The 24556-nt window shown below is 34.1% G+C and overlaps 1 protein-coding gene across 1 annotated transcript in view; it reads left to right on the top strand.

Annotated features, from left to right (window-relative positions):
* The window catches only part of CSMD3 (CUB and Sushi multiple domains 3), a 596977-nt gene that overhangs the window by 525779 nt on the left and 46642 nt on the right, over positions 1-24556 (top strand). The window contains exons 53-57 of the mRNA XM_085053430.1: positions 613-786; positions 13441-13614; positions 15436-15609; positions 18997-19182; positions 22067-22240. Coding sequence (XP_084909556.1) covers positions 613-786; positions 13441-13614; positions 15436-15609; positions 18997-19182; positions 22067-22240 — 882 coding nt within the window. The remainder of the gene's footprint in view (positions 1-612; positions 787-13440; positions 13615-15435; positions 15610-18996; positions 19183-22066; positions 22241-24556) is intronic.

Here is a 24556-nt window from a genome sequence, read left to right as displayed (position 1 = left end):
TTTGTATTTGCATCCTTATTTTCTTTAATAGACAAACTATTTTCCACTGTGTTTTGAGAAGCTTTGTTTCTTCTAAGCATAAAGGGCACTAGCTAATTTCTTTTTTTTTTTTTTTTCTCTAATTTGCTTTGAGTTTTAACTAAATAGCAAGGAATTCCATTAATATAGTTCACTTGTTATAAAAATGTAATGTGTGAATGGTAGGGGAAGCATTTCATCATGAACTAGAAGATCAAAGTGGCCTCTTCCCAAAGAAGCATAACTTTATAACTGATAGCAATTGTGATGTTCCAATATGGAGAAAGTACTTTATAAACCCAAAGTAATTAAACAGGATTTAATAATGAATGTTCTGAGTGGCTTTTTTATCCTTACAGAAACAATTTTAATTGTTCTTCCCCCTCTCTTTCTTAAGTATAGTTTCTGGGTAAGGAGTAGGTTTTTTTGCAGAGGTTTTAGTCTGTGTTTTCTACAGACCAAAATACTTCAAGGTGTGAAATTTATTTATCTGGTTGACTGGTTGGAAAGTATTATTGGTTGATAGGTTTTATTGTATGTGTGTTTGTAGTACTCAGCTGTACACTTCTGTTTTGTTTTTGTTTTGCCATGAAGTTATATCCTGTGGAGAACTTCCAACACCTCCAAATGGAAATAAGATTGGAACTCAAATCACATATGGATCTACAGCTATATTTACTTGTGACTCAGGATACATGCTGGTTGGCTCTGCAGTGAGGGAATGTCTGTCATCTGGGCTCTGGAGAGGAATTGAGACCAGATGTTTAGGTATGGATACTACTGCCATGGCTTGTCTATTTTCTTTCTCACTAGCAGCCAAAAGTAAACAAAGTGATCTGCTTGTCTTCTTCTGTTAGCAGATACATTGAGGAGAGCTCTGCATATGTGTGGCTGGGCTGTGGTGCTTCTCTCATCAAGTTATAACTATGTTTATATTTTCAGAAATTTTAATATCTTCACAACATGCAAAACCTGTGTTACTGTATTTTTGTATATGTCTTTAAAGTAGAACTAGACATAACACCAAGACAGATTGATTTCATGTGTGTCAGCTCTAATACATATCCTCAGTAAAATATCTGCAGAGTAGACCTGAGCTAAATGGTTGTGTTATAGAATGAAACTGTACTCTTGGAAAGATATAGGAGAAAAAAAAATGCTTTGTGGAAACTTTTGACAGGACCTCTGCAGCCTTATTTCTGAGAGAAAGTCACATCCAGACACTTTTTACAGAGTTTGAGACCCTTTACTGGTACAGGCTTAGGTATGCTCACTTAATATACTCAGACACTGGTCCCTGACTTATTTATGAATGAAATGGACATATGAAACAATTTCAGGGCTTCTTTCTGATTCATCTTGTGCACCATGAGCTAGGTTATTGTATTTACTGAAGAGACATTGATCTTAACTCTACATGCAGTTAAAATGTTAATTTCAGTTGAAATCAAAGGAATGCTAGTATTCTAAGTTAAAATGAAATATATAAGTAATATTGTACTTTGCTTTTTGTGGAGGCAAGAGTATATAACAGAATATCTATAAACTGATACTTGGAGAAAACTGGACCAGTATATGCATTTAACATAGGGGTTGTTGCATTTGCCTTTTTAAATGACTCGCCATCCCAAATATTTTTTTCTTCTGTAAAACAGAATTAGCAAATGTTCACTTAAGTGAATCACTCATGAATGAGTAAAAGTGTTGCTTATCAAACTGCAAGTCTGAAGCTGGAATGTTCCCTGATATATGGCAAAGAGGGATAGAGGCTTTGCTTATGTTTCACTTTTACGATGGAAACCATTTAACAGAGGAAGAGGAATAAAGAAAAGATCTTCATGTTTGATATTCTTTTCCTTCAAAACTGTCAGTAATTACAAGACATTGTTCTAAATCTAAATTTTCAAAGCAACACAGTTCATGTGTAATCAAAATGTTCTGCTTTTTTTCTTGTCTTTTTGTTTTTATTTTTACTGATTTTTCTGAGAAGTTACAGCTATTGACTTTTGGAGAAATGTAAAAATTTTCCTCAGAGAAATATGAATCTAAAACCAGATAAATTGAATGCTATTTGTGAGTAGCGCCTTGTAAGAATACTTGCAGTTAAGAATTCTGCCAAAATAACTTCATGCTAAGTGAAAATCAGCACAGAATTAATTTAATTTCTCCTACATTTGCATGTATAAATTTGCCTGTATAATAATTTATTGTTATATAAATAATTATATAATTTAATAATAGTAATAGGGTGCATAATCTTTACTTGCAACTTAAAAGTAGACCCCTGCTTCTCAGAAGACATTCAATATTTTTCAGTTCGTACACCATAGTGTCCAGTAACAATAAGCAGTTAAAAACCCAAATATATGACTAGAGGAGGAAAACAGTAATCTAAAAGACACCTGTTGTACCAGCCTACTAGGACTACAGTAAATTTTTAAATCCATACCTTTAAAGCTTTATTAAGGCAAATGTTTGAAGACAGCTGAATACAAGTTTTACTTAGAGAATTATAATGTAATATACCTCACATATAGCAGGCAAAAATGTATAGCTTGTTGAAAGAAGAAAAAAAGCCAAGCTAGTGACAGAGCAAATTTACAAAAGGGAAAGAGTCATGGCTGCTGTAATTTCTCTTGCAACAGCACTGCCTACTGTGTTACATCACTGTACAGGAATGAGCTCTTTGCAAGACTCAGAATAAATCAGTTCAGTTCTTGTTTCTTCCATAAGCAATTTGAAGCTTCAGATAGAGGGATGAGCTCAGCTAATGACAAATCAGAAATAAGAAGTATTTTTAAGAAGGTTGTTGTCAGAATGGGGAGGAAATGGAGGGTATTAAAGAAATACTGGAATGTGGGGGAAGGGAGATTGAATACAGCAGGAAGACCTACAGAGTGGGTATTGTACTGGTTCAAGAAATAAATTTTTGTGCAACTTATCGGTAAATTCTAGTGGTTGTTTTTAAAAACTGTTTTTAGTAAGAAAAAATTTAATTTCCGTTTCTACTTCTGATGTTTTCCTGCTCAGAACAGTAAACCTTTTTATCATTTATCTGAGAGCCTTCCCACTTCTAGTTTCTTAAAAATGTAGTTGGTCTTGGACTGAAGTGGTTACCAATGTGATTCTGCTTTACATTTTGAAGATGCTCTTAAGGGTACACCCAGATGACATACGTGAAGTCCTACAGGATAACAGAATACCATTTTCAAGTATTTTGTTTAAAAATCCAAGTTATTTTTTCAAAAGTGCTACTGAAATAATTTCATTCAACTGTTGTGTCAGATATCCTGATTTTAATTCCAGTTATGTGTAATTTTGAAAATTTATGAAAGGTGAAACAAACAAGAATCTTAAGTATTTGCAGTAGAACTTAAAACTAGTCTGTGGTGAACCTGATCAGATATAGATGAGAATTGGAACTGAGGTAAGCTTTAAATCACCAAAAATATTGACTAAAATCCAAGTTGTGTTATTTCATGACATTGTGAACGGTAGTGCATGATTTTTATGACAGCCATAATCACATGAGAATATGATGATAGGTTTCACAGCTCTTTTTTGTCATTCTTTTTTCATTTGGCTTATTTTATTAAAAGATGGGTAATTTATGGATATTGAATCTGTGGCAAAAACTGGAACACTTAAAAAAACTGCCTTCCTTTCTCAATCTTACTATGCTTTTTTCTTTAAGGAATACCTAAATGACAAAGTCATACTCCATGAGTAATCACATTGTCATAGTAGGAAATTGAGTTCTGGATCCTTATTCTCCATAGCTGATGAGAAGAAACAATGTTCAATTTGAAAAAAAAAATAAATGAAACAAAACAGAATAGAGCTTCTGAAGTAATTGTGTTGTCAAAGGTTAAAAAACTGAATGTTTCAGAACATTTTATTGGGAAAAAATCACTTAAGCCATTCAGAATAAAATAACAGGCAAAGATTAAAATCATGGCAGTTGTTTCTCCAAGGTTACAAACTGCCTCTCGCGATTTATTGTGCTTGATTTTTTTTTTTATACTGGTAGCACTGAAACTGTCTATGTAATAAATCTTGAGAAATGTTCAGGAACACACAATAATTTTTTACTGAATATCCTGCTTATAAAAAGAGCCTGACAAATCTGTGGTTTTGATATACATTTTCCTCCTGGAAAAATATCTAAATATTCAGCAAGAAATTGATTTCTTTTTGTCTGTTTACATGAAAACTTTGTATATTTACATTGTTTACAGGTTACATATTTACAACTTTATATTTTACATTATTTCCTTTATTAATGATGTTAATTTTATTTGCTTTAATTTAGTGTCAGGAATAGTATTGATCATGAAAACATTTTCATACTTTTAAAAAGTTTTGATTTTTTTTTTTTTAGTGTATTTTTTTTTTATGCCTGTAATCAGATATTTAGTAAACTGGGCATTTCCTAGAGTGGGAGTAAATTGGGTCTATTTTAATAACTCTATAGTACTTTCAGATAAACTTTCAGATTAACTAGAATATGAATGGTGAAAAACAGTTCATAATGTGGAGCAGCTCTTTTCTTGGATTATTTCAAAGAATTCTGATTTCTTTCTAGGGCCCTACTCATTGCTCATGTAATGTACAAAGTTTCAAACTTCATCTAACTGAGCTTCTCCCATTTGCGCTAGTTACATGACTGTTAGTAATTTTAAAAGTTGTTTAGACATCAGTGAAAACCACATGAAAAACCAGCAAAAGTTAGTATTTTCAATCAACTGTTAAACTTGGATGAAAGATATCTTATGCACACTTGTCTTTTTTGTTGATTGGTGAGCTTACTTCAGCTGTCCACATTTTTTGAACTTGTGACTCTATCCTCTTCATCTCAGCTATATTATACCTAACATTTATTTCTTAATTCCTTCTTCTTTCTCAATTCCTCATGACATCTAAATATACCAATAAAACAGATCTGTTGATATTTTCTCCATTATTTACCAAAAGGCATTGCTGTTATTTTGTACAAGGAAAGACTCAACAACTGCTGGAACAATAGTTTTGTTCAGTTCTGCATATTAGTATTAAATCTCAAATAAAGATAAACAATGAAATATGTTTACATTTTTAAAGGTCTATATAAGAGCTCATATTTTGGTGTTAATTGTTACATGATTAAATGGTGTTTCAGTTCATTTGGAGAACTAAGGACACCTTTAAAAAGTGTGCCTATTAATTAAAATGCAAAAATGAAGAATGGAGTTTATTTGATTCATAAGGCATAAGGAAGTGTGGTTTCAATACGTGGCTAATACTGGGGGAGTTTTCAATAAAGGCAGGTGGATAGAAGAAAAGAGCTGTTTAGGTTAGTGCATACATTAAATGTCAGCATATGTACTTCCCAAACAATAATATCAGGAATACCTTTAATCTCTTCTCCTAAGAAAAAGGCTGGACTTCACATACTATGTCTTTGTCTGAATTAACAAATAATCCAGCATAATGAGCAGATCATGAAACAAATAATTGATTCTGAATTATCTACATTCACATTACATATGATTCAGAGAATTTTTCTTGGGCTGTATGTAGTCTACTGTTCTGGGCTAAATGTCACTGTTACTCATATGGTTCTACGTTGTCAAAAAGATCTGTCAATAATTTTGACCACTTTGTCTCCAAAAGGAGATGTAAGACTTGTTTTGTGTACCTAGTTGAGCTTCTCAATATGCTTCAACTGAAAGGAAGCTAATTTGTTCATAGTAAAACCACTCTGCACTTTTAAGAGTTAGAAGGAAGATCTGAATCAAAATTCTAATGCAGACAAAAGCTTTAACGTGTTAGCTGGGGAATATTTACCCCAGTTTTATCAACTGTTTTTCATACAAAAATACCAGCTTAAAAAGCTAAGGAGTCATTGTTGGCAGCTTGTTAGTCATAAAGGAAAAACCAGTTATCCAGCAGCTCGGTACAGAGCAATGCTGTCAACAGAGTAAAAAGAATAGCAGACATACCATCTGGGGAAAAGCAACCATGTAAGCTAACAGCAAAGAATGTTCAGTGCTATCAGTGGTAGTTTTTACATTTTCTCAATCAGCTTGCAGTCACTGAGAGGTTTCTGTGGCTATGTAACCTCTGAACTGTAACCTCTCTTTCACTATTTTCATAATTGACACTTTTGGAAAAATATATAAGCAACTAGCTTCTTCATCTTCACTGTTTTTAAACATCTTTTTTAAACTCTTGGTATTTCAATTAAAGGGTATTCTGTATCTCCAGTGACACTGAATTAATATATCTAGAGTTAGCCATATGCTTGTCTTTGTTCTTCAGTACTACTGCATAATAATAAATAGACTTTCAAATTAGGTATATGATGTTTCATCTTTAAAGAATTGTTCAGCTGTTTCAAGGAATTCAGTAGAGAACTTCCCTCTGTGGGCCATGGATTAAAAAAGATTTAAAATAACTTCACCATTCATCCTGAACAGTTTTAGTACAGCTTGAACAGCTGTCAAGATGAGGCTCTTCTGAAAATAGCAAGAGAAATGCCCCAAGCCCTGTTTTGTCCAGGGCTGTGCCTTCTTATATCTTTTTATGAAATGCAACCCCTGGAAAGAAGAAAAAAAAAAAAGCCAGTAAATATTTCTTCCTTTTTCAGCTGAGGTCATCTTGACAGGTTAATTAACTTTGTTGAACAATAACATAAATCTCTGTTATCAATAATACATTGGCCTGTAGATTTGTTGCACTACTATGCCCAGGTTTGACACTACTGACAACTAAAATAAGTATAGGCATGTTTTTGCCATTTAATGTAAAGATTCTATGTTCATTTATTCCTACTCATTTCATCTCATGGAGCAACCTGCAGAAAAGAAACCTCATTTACAGCTGTGGTTTCAAAGGTTCTGACACTAAGTTATTGTGCTCATTCTTCATTGCTAGAACTGGATTTCATGTCAAATTAGGTAATTTATTTGGTGCTCACAGGTTATTAATATCTTTCATTCCCAATCTTTGACTAATTTTGTTTTTTATTAATATTCCATGTAATTATTCTTCTCAAGTTTTGCTAGACTGGAAATTGTGAATGTTACACTGCTTATTTCCTGTCTCAAATCTGCTACTCAGTAAAAATTTCATGTTTAGTCTCTTTTAGTATCTTTTTTTGTAGTTTCCACTTGTCTTTGCAAAAGTGACATCTTTTGATTCAGTATTACAGGCTACAGGCTATATTGAGACCCAGGGGTGTCATCTGGATTCATAGAACTGCTGCTACATAGGTCTTTTATATCCATACCATAGGAAAAATGGAACTACAGCTGGTCTTACTGTACAACACCAAAATAGAGATATTGACAATGGACAAAACTATCACAAAAACAGTCTAAAATAACTTATCCTAAAGTAGTCTAGAATCCTAATCTAGTGTGAAGTCAGCTATTTACTACTAGGATATTAGAATAGAGTTTTTCCCTCCAGTAATAATAATAATCACAATCAATTTTTGGAAACTGTTGAATGGAAATTTTGCTTAATATTTGTTAATTTTTTTCAGGATTTCTTCTGTCCATAACCCACTTCTTAATGCAGTTCTAGAAATGTTCTATTTGTTATGCATTTGTATTTCTCAATGTACCATGCAAGGGTTTATTTTTTTCTCTCATTCTTTCATTCTGATAAATTGATCTTACTGTTTGAATCACTTCTGCTGTCTGATATTTCCCACAATGCTTATATTTTTGTTTTAAATATTTTTCCAAGGTGACTACAAGTTTTGGTTTTGAATTTAATTGGTTTTAGAATCTGAATATTATTTTGTGGATAAAAAAATGTATTCCATTAAATAATAACAACATTACTATTAAAATCTTTTATCCATGATACTTAAGACTTATTGGCTGTTTAAGGGGGAGTGTAAATGGATAACAGAATCGGTATTTCTTAAATGCTTTCTCATCTATTTGCAAAATATATTTGCTGACATATAAGAAAACTAAAAATATAAAAAAATGGAGACAGCATTGCTGTTCAGTATTTGATACTTTGATTTTCCAGCAGTATTCTTAGTTTGTTCTCAACAGTTCTTTTATTTCTACTTTTTTTTTTTTTTCACCTGTTTTCCATTTTTTTCTTATAGTTTTCTGGCATATTTTGGTCATGTTTACAGAGACTTCTGTCAATATGATACCCATTTTGCATTATTTGTATTCAGTCCTCAGTGAAAATACTCCATCTGCAGAATTTACCTCCTGAGAACTTTTGAATCTGAATTGAATTTAGAAGGAATAATTTATCTGTCTCATTGAAAAAGACAGTTATCCACACCTTGTGGTTATTAGGAGTCAAGGCTAGTTATTACATCAATCAGTGCTATCATTTTATTCAGTTTCGTTATATAAAATTTCTTTACTGAAATACTCCTCTTCCATATCCTATCCCATTCAATTGGGATAAATATGATAAATTTTTCAAATGAGAACAGATTTAAAATTATGGTTCCTTTATGGTTTTGTATGAGTTTGTTGCAGTGGTGAAATTGTATTTTGTTCCTTGTTTATATTAGTATGAGAAAACTGACATCAATTAGATATTAGATATATATATAATATATATAAGTGAGTGACAAAAGGTTTTAGGCATACAGATGGGAGATAAATTGAGGGAATAAAGTTGTTCTTTAATTTCATAGCACAATAAGCATTTGCATCTTGTTCAGAATCCCATTCACATCTCATTCAGAAACAATTTCCCAGAAAACTATGTATGTGCAGTATTTTTCTCAGACTAACAAAGAGTCAGCAGTAATAGAAAAGCTTTGAAAACTTTTTACAATCAAAAAACCCCTTTGTAAGTCCAAACTTGGTATTTGATATATATGTACACTTATGTGTAGCTGCAAACACATAATGCACAATGAAAAATAGAAGAGGCTCCTAAATGATACTTCAAAAAATCCCTTCCTAATCCTAATAAGAGGAAATAAATACATTTGTCATAAAGCTCTTAAAAATGAGAGTTAAAATGAAAGTCCTGAGAAACAATTACCACCAGAATTGATCATAAAAACTATCAGAATACAGAGTAATGAATATGAGCATATCCTTAATGTATAATGAGCATCTTGGAATTCTTTTCTTAGGTAGCTTAATAGAAAAATGTAAAAAGTAAGGATTCTACTAAAATTCATGGGAGATATAATAAACACCTTAGTTTTAGAAGAAATGCAACAAACCCAGAGTAGACCTGAAGATTAATTAAGTAATAATTACTCTTCCCAATACAAGTGTTGAAGGTGATAGGGGTTTTTTGTTGGTTTGAGAGTTTTTTACTTTTTCTTCCTCTATACTTCTTTTTTTTTTGGATGTTGGAGAAGTAATGATAGCAACTACTGTAAGTTGAAGGTCTTTATTTCCTCTGGCGGAGAATATCTCCCTGGATGTGTGAAAATAGAGTGGGAAATAAGCAAAGAATCAAAGTTCTGGAAAATAGTAATGAGTCTCTATTGCATCTTAGTGAATTTACTCAGCTGCATGAATCAGTGGAAATTCCAGTAATGTTCTCCAATGTTCACTTAACAGGAACTGTGTATACCATTACATACACTTTTCACAGCAAGCATGGTGCACTGCTTACCACATGCACCTACATGACAGATGGTATTTTGAAAATAAAATAAGTAAAGCTGAACCCGTCATTTTGAGGTGTTGGCTTGGTTTTGGTTTTGGGTTTTTTTTTTCCTCTTTTTCTGTTTGTTTGTTTTGGTTTTGATGGTGTTTTTATATCACTCCGTCACAATAAACTTTCCTGGGAAAGCAGAGTAAAAACTGGTAAAAAATCTTGCAAGACTCCAAGGTTTTTTTTAAATTTGAGATTAAAAATGTGTCACAAGTCTAGTATATCCTGATTTTGAATGACATTTACTTCCTTAGCACTGTCACTGGTCGATTTAAAATTCTGTTATGATGGAACTACAGTTTTTTATACAGCTTTATAATATTTTCATGCATTCAGATTTTTTTACTTTTGAGTTTAGAAATATTACATGGGGGTAGGAGTGGGGCCTACTGTTTGAAAAATATCTCTTTTGTTACTAATAGTGAGAAGTTCACAACTGGTCATGCAATATAGTTAGTGCTCCAGAGATATAACTGTTACACAGAGTGGGAGGAAATAATCAGGACAGAGGGATTTGAAGTAATAGAATCATGAAACAGCTCAAGCTGGAAGGGAACGTGAAAAATCCTCTGATCCAGCATTTCATGGCAAAGGGAGCTGAGATGGGATTAACTAGCATCCTGTTCAGTCACATTTTGGAAACATCCAGTGATGTGGACTCCCATCATATCCCCGGATAGGTTGTTGTTACTGTCAAAAAACCTCTTTATTATGCCATGGTGAAAGCTTTCCCAGTGCAGCTTGCACCCATTGTCCCTTGTCCTCCTTGTGACTCCATGTGAAGAGAGAGCCTCCATTATCTTTGTAGTCACCCTCTAAGCACTGGCACACTGAGATGAGACCCCACCAAGCCTTTCCTACTTCAGGCACTAACACCTTCAGCCTTTCCTCATAGGGGGTGTTTTTCAGCCCTCTAATTATTTTCATGGCCCTCCTTTTCAGTTTGTCTGCATCTTTTTGCATCTTTCATGTACAGCCTGGCAAGCACTGAGGAGAGTGGGATGATCCTATCTCTGCCACTGCTAATAATGTTTCTGCAGATGCAGCCCAAGACCCATTTTGCCTTCACTATTGTAGTCACACACTGCTTACTTAAGGTCAGCTTGTCCACCAGGACCCCCAGGTCCCTTTCAGTGATGCTGCTCCCCAGCCACACAGATCCTGGCCTGTTCTGGGCTCTTTGTTCTGTCCTCCCAGGAGCAGAACCTTGCAGGTGTTTTTGTCAAACTCACACAGTTCTTGCTCTCCTGTGCCTCCAGCCTGTCCAGGTCTCTCTGTAAGATGTCTCTTCCTTCTCACATGTCCACATCACCACCTGCCTGGTGTCATCAGGAAACTTGGTGAGGCTGCTTTCAATCCCATCATGCAGTTCATTTATGAAGATACTCAACATCATAGGGCCCATTATTGATCTTTAGGGAATCCTGCTTGATATGCTTTCAGCCTGAGTGAAAACCATTGATCACCACTCTTTTAGTGCAGCCTATTAGCCCATTCTTTACCCATCTTAAAGACCACCCACCCAGTCTGTAGCTTGCCCTTTTGTGCAGGAAAAGACTGTGGGAAATGGTGTCAAATACTTTGCTGAATTTCAGGTAAGCAACATCAACTAGTCCTCTCCTTGGGAGCAGTCAATGTTGAAGGAAGTCAAAAGAAAAGAAGAAAAAAAGGAATTCAGAAGAAGTCAAAACTAGGGTCAGAGAGGTTTATGACAATGAAAGGAAGTAGGGTAAGAGGATGGGGTTTTTTAATGATTGAATTTTCTGTGGCGAGACTGGGACTCTACTGCAAGACATACAGATGATTTACAATGAATTTTGACCTGTTGAAGTTTTATGGGTTTTGTAAAGTCTACACCCAGCTGCAGAAACTGCAGTGTGATCTTAGTCACTTTGCATGTTCAATTGCTTCAGTTTTATTCTCTCTGCTCAGGAAACAGAGACTGACCTTTCTGGTGATGTATCCTGCTTCCACTCTGCCATAAAGCAGCTGCCATAAAGCAACAGTAAATTCTTAATTAACAACCAAGCAATATATTTTAATTAAATGCAACCAGAAAAATATTTCCTTGAGAATGGTGTGAATCACTGCAGACTGTCTGGTTGCACTTTTCATAGAAACCAATCTTTTGCAGCTCGGTTTTTATTCCTCATCTTGTTAGTCCTGTTTGTAATCAAAAATGTGATAGGATAGGGAAATTAGCTCCTTTGGGGCATGTTCAAAAAGTCTACTACCTGCTGAATGGATTATTAATTTCTTGGAGAAGCAGGAAATACTCTGACAAACACTTTTAAAATGTGTTATGCCATCTTATCCTAGAAAACATTAATTTCAAGTATGCCTGGTTGTTACATAAGACTGAGAGAAACAGGGAGGGAACAAATAAGGGGTAATATAGCCTTGAACTGTACTAGATTTGAACTCCTGCTAACTACAGAGAAGTAGAATTGCTGTCATCAGTTTAACATACGTGGAGTTCATATACTACCTATTCTGTAAATTCTGATAGTTTTACCATGATTCATACAAAGAAATACAATACAAAGCTCAAGCTGTAAGAAAAGCTAAGATTTTAATTTCTTTTAATAAGTTTCTAGCCCCAATTGAATGAGACAAAACGCTGAAAAATACATCAGAGTGTCAGAAGCACTTAAAATTTCAAAGGAAAAGAATAATCCAAACCATACTGGTTCTAAATGTCTTTTATTATCAATCCCATGGTTTGCAGATTTGTTTGTGGGGGTTATTTGAGGAAAAATAGAAGAGAAAAGGAGAGCAGAGGAGTTTGGGTGGCTGGTAATATTTTTTTTTTCAAAGATGTACTAGCTGAAACACTATTTGGTATTTTTTTCCTTGTCTCACTCTTCTTTTTGCAGTGAGTTCTCTACCATATGTCACAGTCTTCATGAAGTCAACCATTCTTAGAAGATCTTTCTGTTACCACATTTTTTGCAGAATCACAGTGCCCATTTTCTAGAATTCATTGTGAAAAATAGTAACTACACATAGTTTGTTTTTTTTTTCTCAGCCTTCGTCTGGACTAAATGTCTCTTTGTGACTTTCACAGTGAAAATGCAGTATTTCTCATATTTTGAGAATACAGCATAAAAGATTAGGCCTAGGCATAGAAAGATTTTTGGTTGCAGGACATTTGGCAGCAGCTGTGCTGACTGCCTTCAACCAAAGGATATTAACCTCCTTGGGATTCCACTGGGATCAATAGGAGAGAAAAAATGGAAAACAGTACAGAGAGTTAGATTCCAGAAATAAATTGCCCACGTTAATTTTTTTGTAAACCAAGGAGGCTCTATTTATAATGTCCACATGTATTGATATCTATGTTTATATTATTTTTGTTGGTATTTATATGGAACTTTTATAGTTAAATACAGGATGCTTTCATGTTACCTTAATCAAGTTTAATCATAACCAAAATAAAACTAAGGTAAATAATATAGATTTTTTTTGCATGTTACAGCAAAAAGGAATTACTCATATTTTTTTAAGAGAATTTGATGACTTATATGACATTTAATCTCTTTTCTACATTGTTTTTGTAATTTTTTATATGTGTGCAGTTCTACCTATACAAATGCATTACTGCGGTTTTCACCAAGCTGATAAAAACAAAGCTTTGAATTAAGTCAACAAAAAACCTGGAAAGATATTGAGCATTTCTTTGGTTTAGTTAAGGAGGTTTATTTAAAATTTATCTAGCATATTTACTGATGTTTTTTCTATTTTTTTTTTCTTTTTCTCTGTAAATAAATCTAGCTGGTCACTGTGGCATTCCAGATCTTATAGTCAATGGACAAGTAATAGGAGAAAATTATGGATATAGAGACACAGTTGTTTACCAGTGCAGTCCTGGTTTTCGGTTGATTGGTTCTTCTGTAAGAATATGTCAGCAGGATCACAACTGGTCTGGTCAGCTTCCATCCTGTGTGCGTAAGTAAGCATGGCAGCACATACTGATTTGTGTTACAGGAGTATCTGTGTCAAGCAAGGTGAGGACTGAATGATCCTTAAAAGTATGTGGCCACATAAAATCTATGATTCATCTGTCAGGTGAAGTTAAGTGTTGTCACTTAAAATTTCCACTACATCTTTTGACTACTAAGTATCTGCTATTATGAATATAAAACTTCTTCAAAAATGGATAGGACTTAGGAATGCCAGTACTGAAATTTGGAAATAACTTTATGAACTATAGTGGAAATATTTAATGTACATTTACTTTCACTATTCTAATTAGATAAGTAAATACTGTTGAAATACACTGTCAACACTGAAGATTAAAATGTTTTCTTTACAAAATTGTATTTTATTTTCTTCTTCTTCTGATGCCTGAACAGACTTACCTAAAGCAGAGGCTAGACAAAGTTAGGAGAATAAAAAGCAGATTAATTTGTTAAAGGCCTTTAAGGTGCATTCAGGGCAGACAAAGCCTACTCGAGAGGCTACACCCAAAATGGATGACGAGTCACAAGTTATTCACTTTTTATAAGTTCTGTCCATTAACATATCGACCCTTAATCCTTCAATTACACCTTTGGGTGATGATGTCAATTAACCCAAGCTTGCTCCCCCTCAATTCACTGTTGTTTACATATTTTGGGGCCCTGAGGCAGTGAAAGTGTCCTTGGATTCCCAGCTTAGAGGAATTGTTTTGTCTAAAGATGCTGGAAACAAAAGTTTTAGCACTTTTCATGGAGCCCAGAGCTACACAGTAAAACTACAGATACACGAAAAATGTAGAAGCTAAAAATCCTAAGGCATCGCTTCTTCACAGAAATGCTGTTTTATTAATTTGGGTTTTGGTTTTTTTTTTAGCAAATATTGTGGTTTTTTTAATGAGGTTTATTTTGTGTTAGTGTGTCAACACATCACATGAAAGACCTTTAAGTAGTAACAGAAAATGCTGTATTTATTTTTGGAAAATTTGAGATTTCTGTAAGCATTCAAGTAAATTACCACTATTTTTCAGGCTCAGTAGTATTAGAGTATTGAAACTGTATCAATCTGCCTCCAGATATTCCATATCTCTATCTTTGTAGCAGAAATTCTCTTAATGCCAAGTCCTAGTACACAATGTTAACTCATTTATTCTGTGATGTTTTAATATTTATTTTTAATTACTCATGAATCCCTTTTTCTAATCAACACCCGGAGTTTGTTACAAAGTAGAAGAAAATGCTTAAAAAGTGGGTTTGGATCATTTTGTGAATATTAATTTGTGTCTGATTGTCCTTTTTTTTTAATCTGGTTTTTGTGGGCACAGAAAATAAACTTGAGGTTTGTAGTCAGTTTTTGTATAAACATAAGAAAAACTTTTTCACTGTGCCCATAGTTTTTTTAAAAAAAACTGACATAAATTTGTAACTTCACTTAGTATTTAGGCCACAAAGATAAAATATTGATTTGATACTAAGACATATTTGTAAGAAATAATATCTGAGGAACTAAGGTAGTGAAATACATCCTTTCAATTTCAGACTCTATGCCATGAAAATTTAGTGCTTGCTTTTCTCCTGCTTCTTTGGAAGAGTTTTCTTTATTTGCTTTCTTCACTGCATGTCAAATTCTATTCTGGTTATCTAAAAATTTAAGTTCTTGAACATGAATCAATCATGGAAAGTACACAGTATCTTATAATATCAAAACTTGAAAATGCTATTATTTAATGATTATCTATTGCATAATAAATAATGAAAAGTGATAACAGCTTGTTCTGGTCTTTGTTGGTTTTTTTAATTTGTGCTATGCTAGCCGTCAGCTGTGGTCACCCTGGTAGTCCTATTTATGGAAGAACAAGTGGAAATGGTTTCAACTTCAATGATGTTGTGACATTTTCGTGTAATACTGGGTATGTCATGCAAGGACCAACCAAAGCGCAGTGCCAGGCTAACCGGCAGTGGAGCCACCCACCTCCAATATGCAAAGGTAAGAATGCAGCATTACCAGGTTTTTAACTAAATGTTGTAAAATTAAGGCTGAAAAATAAATAGAGGATAAAGGAACACTGGTAAAACCAAGTGATTTCTCTCTCACTAACAGAGAGACTGATGAAGTAACATAATAATCTTCTTATTAAAGTTGTTTTGTGATTCTGTGGTTTTTCACACTCAGGTTGCCAGGATACCTGTTGCAGAGAAACTTTCTTATGTGTCAGTAGATTGTATTGCCTTTTTAAAAATTGTTTCTACAAGTTACCTAAGCAAAATCAAGGAGAGATAATTAAGATGTTAAATCCTGAAATAATGTTTTCTGCATTTTTAGCCAACATAGTTCTAGTAGACACATAAAAAAACCTACTTTTTTCCTTTTACATTTCCATTGATGTTCCATTGAGTATCTTGACTTCGAAAATTTTTATTCTAGTTTGCTAAAATTGTCCATTCATGTTGGTTCTCAATATTTCTAGATACTATATGTAAAATTCTTTCATTTAGAATAATAATATTATTAAATTAGTTCTGTTTGAGTTTTCATAAGCAGTTTTAGAAAGGTTTCTGTCACCCCTGTCTTTATAAAATCTCTTAGGCACTTTTTAAATATTTGGTTTTATTTAGAAAAATGTACTTTTTGCTGTAACCTGCATGCACATATGCAGAAGTTGTAATAATTGTTTTTCAGCATCTCTGCAGCTTCTGTGGATGTTTATCTGTACATAAACATGTTTTTATAACAATTTTTGTGACTGTATTTTCTTTCCAAGAGGTGTTCTCCACTTTCATTTGATCACTTTCCCCTAAGAGATAGTGCCAAATAGTTTACAGAACTTAAATTTCCAAGGGACTCTTTGTTGATGAGAAGATACTATTTTCTAAATTTACCATGCTAAACACGTACTGTGTGTTTAGGGTACCTACTTAATCTCATTTTCAATCCAGATGCTATCAGTCACCTTGGTGTTCTGGTACTGCAGAGTAATGTGCCAAAGTGTCTGACAATTTATTGGCATGTAGGGATTGGTAAATAAGTTGATCACATTATTCTTTGAAATTTTATACAGGCCCGAAATTGGCCTGTAGAGAGACACTTTAAAAACAAAAAGAACAAATCTTGTGTTGAACATGATTAATCATGTCTGCAATGTGCAGTGAAATCCATTCTAATGAATATGATTTTGTTTTATTTACTTTGAAATTAAATAATAATAAAGGTGTTACCTTGTATATTTGTAAACTGCCTAAAGTGCAATATTATGAAGGCTGCACACCTTTGTGAAGACTTTGCTTTTGTCACGTAAATTTTTCATATAAATTCAGCAGTGCACTTGCTGTTGTCACATTATTTACAGCTTTGCTAAATATCTAGTTTCCTAGCCAACCATAACAATGGTGGAAAACTATTGAAATGGTCAGAGTTCCTTGTATTTTATTTCAAGTGTTCACTGCTTCTGATTAACGAAGAAATTATTTTCATTGATTTAAATACATGCTTAGTAATATGAACGTGGACAACAATCTCAGGCACATGGTGTGGTTCTTGGAGTTGTCCTGTGCAAGGACAATGATCCTTGTGGGGGAAGAATAAAAAGACAGAAATGGTAGCTCAGATTTTCCTCCAGGAAAACAATTCAATGCTGTATATCAATGTAACTAACAAATTGTTCTGTCATTTACTGTTAAAGAAGTCAAATACAAGCAGAAAGCTATTTCTGTCCTTGGAAAAGGTATGTTTTCTAGGCTTGTGGTACCAATATTTGAGAACTGCCATAAGAAGAACACAAGCAGACTACCACATTTAGAATAGTTGTTTGAGAGGACATGAGCCATAAAATGACTTCATTGAGTGATTTAGGTAGGAAAAATTATCTTGAATTGCATCCGGCAATACTGTTTTTCCTTGACATATTACAGAACTTTCCAGCATATTTTGATAATTTTACATACACACACCCATGCACATTTACCTCTGAATTCAACAAAGATGAATGCAGGGTCCTGCACCTGGAGAATAGTAACCCCATACACCATTATAGGCTGGAGGTGACCTGCTGGAAAGCAGCTCTGTGGAGAAGGACCTGGTGGTCCTCGGGGACTACACACTGTCCATGAGCCAGCAGTGCCCTTATGGCTAAGAAAGCCAATGGTGTCCTGGGCTGCATTAGGAAGAGCATTGCCAGCAGGTCAGGGGAGGTGATCCTGCTCCTCTACTCAGCCCTGGTGAGGCATATATGGAGAAGCTGCAGTGGGTCCAGCAAAGGGCTACAAAGAGACTGGAGCATATCTCTTAGAGGACAGGCTGAGGGAACTGTGCCTGGTCAGCCTTGAAAAGAGGTGACTGAGAGGGGACCTCCTCAATTTCTGAAGGGAAGGTGTCAAGAGGATGGAGCCAGGTTCTACCTGTTGTTGCAAAGCAATAGGATGAGGGAATGGGTAGGAACTGATGCACAGGAAGTTCGACCTGAATACACATTCAGATATATAGATTTCTGCACAGGTGTGTGCACTTGCAGGTATATAAACATACAGTTGAGTATAAGGATACAAGGATAGTAACTTTTACAGGAACTTTGGTCTTCTAGGGTAACTTTAAAACAGTGGTGATGTGTTTACTTAACCAGAGGAGTCTACCACATGAAAACTTTTAAAAGAATCTTCATGATCCCCAAAATAAGTATCATACTGAACTCACAGAGAGCTGAAAGACACACACCAAAAAAAAAAAAAAAAAAAGGAAAAATAATTAATCTTCACAAATTCTCAAAAATATAAATTTTGAAGTAGCTATGGACTCAAAAAATTCACCCATATTCTTAGCCAACAAAGTTAACCCCTATTTTTAAAAGCTTATACCTACTTGGGATATATTTCTATTGGGATATATTTCTATTCTGTCAGATTCACCACAGTCTTACCTTACTGATCATGCTCCCTTTAGCTCAAAACATCTGTCTTAAGGGTGACCCATTATCAGAATGTTAGTATAGGAACATAAGTATGTTTGCATGGCTGTGTGAGTTAGACCAAAGGCACATTTAGCCCCAAAATGTGTTTCTGTTTGTGGACAATAGTGTATGTCGAGGCAGGAATATCAATTCAGTATATTGGTATGTTCAGTCACTTTTAGTGGCCAATAATTTTACAGTATCATTGCACTGTAAAGAAGCTTCTCCTTTTATTTGCACTGGGTTTAATATCTTCTGGCTTTAGCATCTCATGGTTTCATGCCATCTTCCTAATTCACTACCATTATATAAAAACTTAGGGTATATAAAACCAGGATATCAATACATTGGATATTCCCCATACAAAGGAGAGGTGACCATTTTAGGAGATTGTATTTGAATGATTCTCACATCTATGCTCTTTATCTTTTTAGTGGTCAATTGTTCTGATCCTGGAATTCCTGCAAATTCTATAAGAGAAAGTAAAATCGAACATGGAAATTTCACATATGGCACAGTGGTGTTTTATGACTGCAATCCTGGTTATTTTTTATTTGGCTCTTCAGTTTTAATTTGTCAACCAAATGGCCACTGGGACAAACCTCTACCTGAATGTATTAGTAAGTAGATAATGAGTTTGTTTCTACAAAGAATGTGGACTAGACTAGGTATTATTTTATGCAACATTTCCATCCATCTCGTGATAGCAATTACTATAGTCATATTTACATACATTTGTGTGTGTGCAGTACTGATGTATGTAGCAAATAACAGATTACTTATGAAATGCAATTGCCAAAACAAACATCTCTGAATGCTCCAGCATAATAATCCCTGCTCGCAGGGATATAAGGTCAAAACCTTTCCATTTAATTCAGCATCATGTGGCTTCCACCAGCCACAGAGTTCTTACCTGAAACCTAAAACCTACAGTATGCAATTATTGGCTTATATCAGGGCAGTAATTTCTGGACTTTTCTGGGGACAACATTAAGATCAGCATATCTATAACAATACCAAGCAAGGAGTAATAGCACTGTAGAATGCCTAATGTGTCCTCTGGACAATGTCCTCAGTTTACCACACTACTAGATGTACCTGAATTTCATGCAACCTATACACTAAGGCAAATGGATCAACACAAGTAGGTTATTTTTAATTTGGTTTGTCATGACTAACTTTCTAACTGTGAGGCAGATATATCCAGAGATATTTCTTAGGTTTTTAATTGGCTGGGAGAGCTGATTTACCTGGTTGTCTATTAGTCTATGAAAAGGGTTTGGTTTAGGATCAAAATTTTTCACTGAGAAAGGCTGAAACCTTGCTTTTCTAGGGATTGAAGGGAAGACAGGCTAAGGGTTCCTTGTTCAAGAATCGTGGGCTGTTACTTGCAATATTGTAGATACTTGTTCTCAGGAGGCTTCAGTAGTTCTGCTATTAATTCTCTAAAAATAAGAAAATATGAAACTTTTTTTCTTATTACTGCTAAAACTTGCAGTGATGGAACTTGTCCTTTTCTTTCATGGGATAAACAGCATGATTGCAATGTTAAACTTAAAACCAAGTAAGTGTCTGTTGGTTTCACATTAGCTTTAAAGGCAACTACCATTTCAGAAAGAGAAATATTGTTTAATAGTAACATATCTCTAAAGAGAAGTGAATTTAAAGGTAAAGTTGCAAAGATTTCTTGTTTCTACATTTGCATTTTAATTTCTTAGTAATTTTTTTCTGAATTGTCACAAGTAATTTAATAATACAGCCTTTACTCTTCTTTTAAAAGGAGCTTTGGGAGTAAAAGTGCTATCTGTATTTCTGAAAAAGCATCCTTTGCTTTATTTGTGTCATTTCTATAGAGGGGTCAATGAATTCTATCTGGTGGTATTCATGATATTTTGTAATCATAAGTTTACAAAACTGATTTTGCTGCAGCTACTGAAATTTTGTTTTAAAGCCTTTTTTTTGAGAGCTTCTGGAGTGTTTTGCAAATTATTGCTGAAGAGGGACTTTTTACAATGGCATGTATTGATAGCACAAGGGGTAATGAGTTTAAACTAAAAAGGGTTCATTTAGATTAGGTATAAGAAAGATTTATTTTTTGTTTTCAATGAGAGTGATAGAAAGGAAGAAATTATTGGAAATAAAATGAATTAGCATTAGAAGGGAAAAATAAAAAGAAATACAATCAACTCGTCACATGTAATCCCAGCCTGAAAACAATAATATCAAATTAAATTTTGTAGAATGCATAATCAAGTTAAGGGTAGTATTGAGGGTGCTATAATTTTTAAAATCAGTTATTAGGGATCCAAGGCTTTGAGACAGAAGTGTAAACAGAAAGGGGAAGTGTACCACAGGAAAGCCCACAGCTGGAAGCTGGAAGTTACCAGTATGAACTTAACTGTGTACTCTATGACATCTGAATGGGGCAAAATAATAGGGTCATTTTACTCAAAGTCCTGAAAGCCTGCAGAATGGTCACAGTGGTCTGTAACACTAGGTAGGAATCAAAGTCAGTCAATTACTTACCACATTCCTCAATCCTTTTTCAGGCTTGTCAGGCAGGTTCTGCACCAGGAAAGCTGGACCTCTGGAAGAATGTGTCATTAAATGCAAATTAGTATATACATAAATCGAAGCTCTAAGACCAAAAATAACCATTTGAGAAAGATAGATCGTCACACATTATTTTGGTCCTATGCTGTATTGTACAATCGTACTGTTGCATGTATTTGAAATGCCATGGAATTGAATACATCCTCAACCCTGATCAGGCTTCTCGTGGATTTTTTTTTAACGAAAAAAATCATGCTGAGAATAATATTTAATGTGATGAAGTTTTGATAAAAACAGTATTTGTATGATTTAGGGGCCTGGTCTGCTACACTGATATTTGTAGTTTTAGTTTGTGGCTTTGTACTACATTAATACAAATATCTCTGGCCAAGATAATCTGCATGCTGTGGACAGGTGTACGACAAAAAGAAATCAAACATGCAGGCCTAGATTCAGTTCGTGAACATAGTGAATTTGATTTCTGAATTTTAACTGTGCATTTCCCAGACTTGATTTATTTAGCTTGCTTTTAAATTAGCTCCTTGATCTGAATTATTAAAAAAGAGATGAAGTTTTGCATATTCTCTACCACAGCAGTGACTTTGGTAGACACTGTCTTCCTGTAATTTTTCTCTGAAGAGTACATGCATGAAAGTATGTTTGTGTGTGTGCATGTGTTCATGCCATCAATATCAACTTAGTAAATGAGTGGGTTTGGACATCAATATCTGTATCTAAAATACTTTTTTTTTATATCTCCAAACATTTGTTTTACAGCTTTTTGTCTGAGGCATATTTTGAATTCTAATCCGAATGTGTTCCCCTTTCCCCAAACCGTAAAAATGTTGACTACTTCAGAAAGTTTATGTGTGCATTTATGAAAATGAAAACTACAAGTTGTTTGATCAGTGATAATAACCTTCTTTTATCTCCAATAATTATGCATTGTAGTGATTGACTGTGGACACCCTGGAGTTCCTCCTAACGCAGTGCTGTCTGGAGATAAATACACCTTTGGTTCTACTGTTCATTATACCTGCACAGGTAGACGATCACTGTTAGGGCAAGCATCTCGCACATGTCAGTTAAATGGACACTGGAGTGGATCTCTTCCTCATTGCTCAGGTAATATTTGTGAATTAATGAGTATATCCTGGAGTTGTTTTATATTTATTTTGATGTTTTTCAGAAGATCATTTAAAAATCTGTAAAATCATGTATAAAACTGAATTACAATCTCAGGAGAAGTAAAAAAAAGTAAAACCAAAATAAGCATAATGTATTAGCAAGAAAATAATCTGGAAGAAGTAGACGTTCTTGGTTGCACTTAATATAAAGAAGAATTTTCACATTCAGTTGACTGTCAAAGGAACCAGTTTGTTTTGAAAATATTTTTATGTGATTTCTGGCAAGAGTATTAATTTCCACAGTGAACTCTTGCAACATTGTCTCTTCAAGATCATGGGTTAATTTTTTTATTTTATATTTTTTCCATTAACTTGCAAAATGTTTACTGACTTGATGACACCTCAGATATAACTTGATTGTTTAATACCTCCATCTGTACAATAAGGCCAAGTGGTATCCACATAATTTCAAGAGAGGATGCTCCATTTTTCAGGGAACAGCATCTAATCCTTGTCATAGTTTAGCCCTTACTGAAGTCAAGGTATGTTTTCTGAAAAACTTATTGCTTAGGAATATTGTGTTTCACAACTTCAGTTTGATTCACTTTCAAAGCAGTGATCAAGTGAAAAACAGAAGTCCAAGTCACACACTAATTTGGGATTTGATTAAATCCCATTTGTTATTGCAGGCTAGGTAAACAAATACTGTGATAAAGGTTAACCAGTTTTAATTCTCAGTAAATACTGGTGGAAGTTCTTTCTTGTCCTGCTTATGTTTCATTATATAAGTGAAGAAATCAGAGAGGTTTTGAATCTTATTTAAACCTTTGTAATTCAGAGAATTTAGACATCTTCAATGGCAGAAAATAAGAAGAAAAAGAAGTGACATTTTTCTTGGATTAGAGCGATACCAACACTGTAGGTTAAAAATACAAATCTGACTATGCTATACTAGTTCCACACTTAAAATCCAAAGTTCTTTAGAGTGTTAGTAGATAACAGACTCACAGAATGGTTTAAGTCAGAAGGACCTTAACAAATCATCTAGTCCAACCTCCTGTCATAGGCAGGGCCATCTTCCACTAGCACCATAGATTGGTTTGTGGTGGAAGAAACCTCCAAAGATTTCCTAGTCCACCCTTCCTGAAATGAGAAGGGACCTATTCACCTAGATCAAGTTACTCAAAGTCCTGTTCAACCTGACCTTGAGCACTTCCAGTGGTGTTGTATGGCAGTTCTCTGGGCAGCCTGTTTGGGTGACTCATTGTAAAAAATGTCTGCTTTATGCTCAATCTAAACTCAGCCTCTTTCAGTTTGAAACTGCCCCCTTGTCCTGTCACTACAGACCTTGATCAAAAGCAACCCTACATCTTTCCTCTGTATTTTATATATTAAAAGGCCTCAGTAAGGTCTTCCAGAAGCCTTCCTTTCTTCAGGTTGAACAGCCCAAATTCTCTCTGTGTTTTTGCACAGCAGAGTTGTTCCAGCCTTCTGATCATATTTATTAACTTCCTCTGGACCTGCTCAAAGAGGTCTTTGTTCCTGTTCTGTTGGGAACCTCAGAAATGGGTGCAGTAGTCTAGGTGGAGACCTCACATACTCCAAACCCTTTTTGTTTGTTTTTTTCTCCTGCCCTCATCTCTTCAGGGTATTCAGTTATAAACTTATTATCAGATGTAGTTTCAGAATACATAGTTTTACAGCCCATGACACAGAAATAGTTGAAAATTAATATGAAATATTAAAGTAGAGCTTCTTGGTTAAAATCTTGCATTCAATTCTAAAGTGTTGGAATAATTTTTCAATATCTGAACCTTCTCCTGCAGACTTGCAAGAACCTAGAATGTGACAAAATCTAGAAAAAATAACACCTAATTTAATCCTTAAATTTTCTATGAATAAAGCAGAAGGAAATTTACCACAATTAGAACAAAGACCAAGTTTTTATAACCAGTAATGTTGAAAGGCATGCACTAAAAATCAAACCCTTATGTAAAATAATCTTATTTAATAGATTTGCAAATCCAAACTATTTTAATAAAAAAGTAATAAAAGTAATAAAAAAGTAATAAAAAAATTCATTCAAATATGAATCCATATTTGTTTGGGGGAAAAAAAAGATCTTTTGATAAAATTGGAGGCTACTTATTTTAGTTTTTTGTAGTATTCATTAAAAAAATGTTTTAAAATCTAATTGTGAATTGCAAAAATAATTTAAGAAATAGAAAAAAATATCAAGGAATACAGATTCTAAGCCTGAAAATACACATGAAAATATCAAAGCAGCTTTACTGAAAATAGGACTATTTTATCA

The sequence above is a fragment of the Lichenostomus cassidix genome, chromosome 2, assembly GCF_008360975.1.
Source record: "Lichenostomus cassidix isolate B80296 chromosome 2, HeHo_3.0, whole genome shotgun sequence".
NCBI lineage: Eukaryota > Metazoa > Chordata > Aves > Passeriformes > Meliphagidae > Lichenostomus > Lichenostomus cassidix.
The sequence above is the reverse complement of the archived record's forward strand: the minus strand, read 5'-3'. Positions and strand labels throughout refer to the sequence as shown.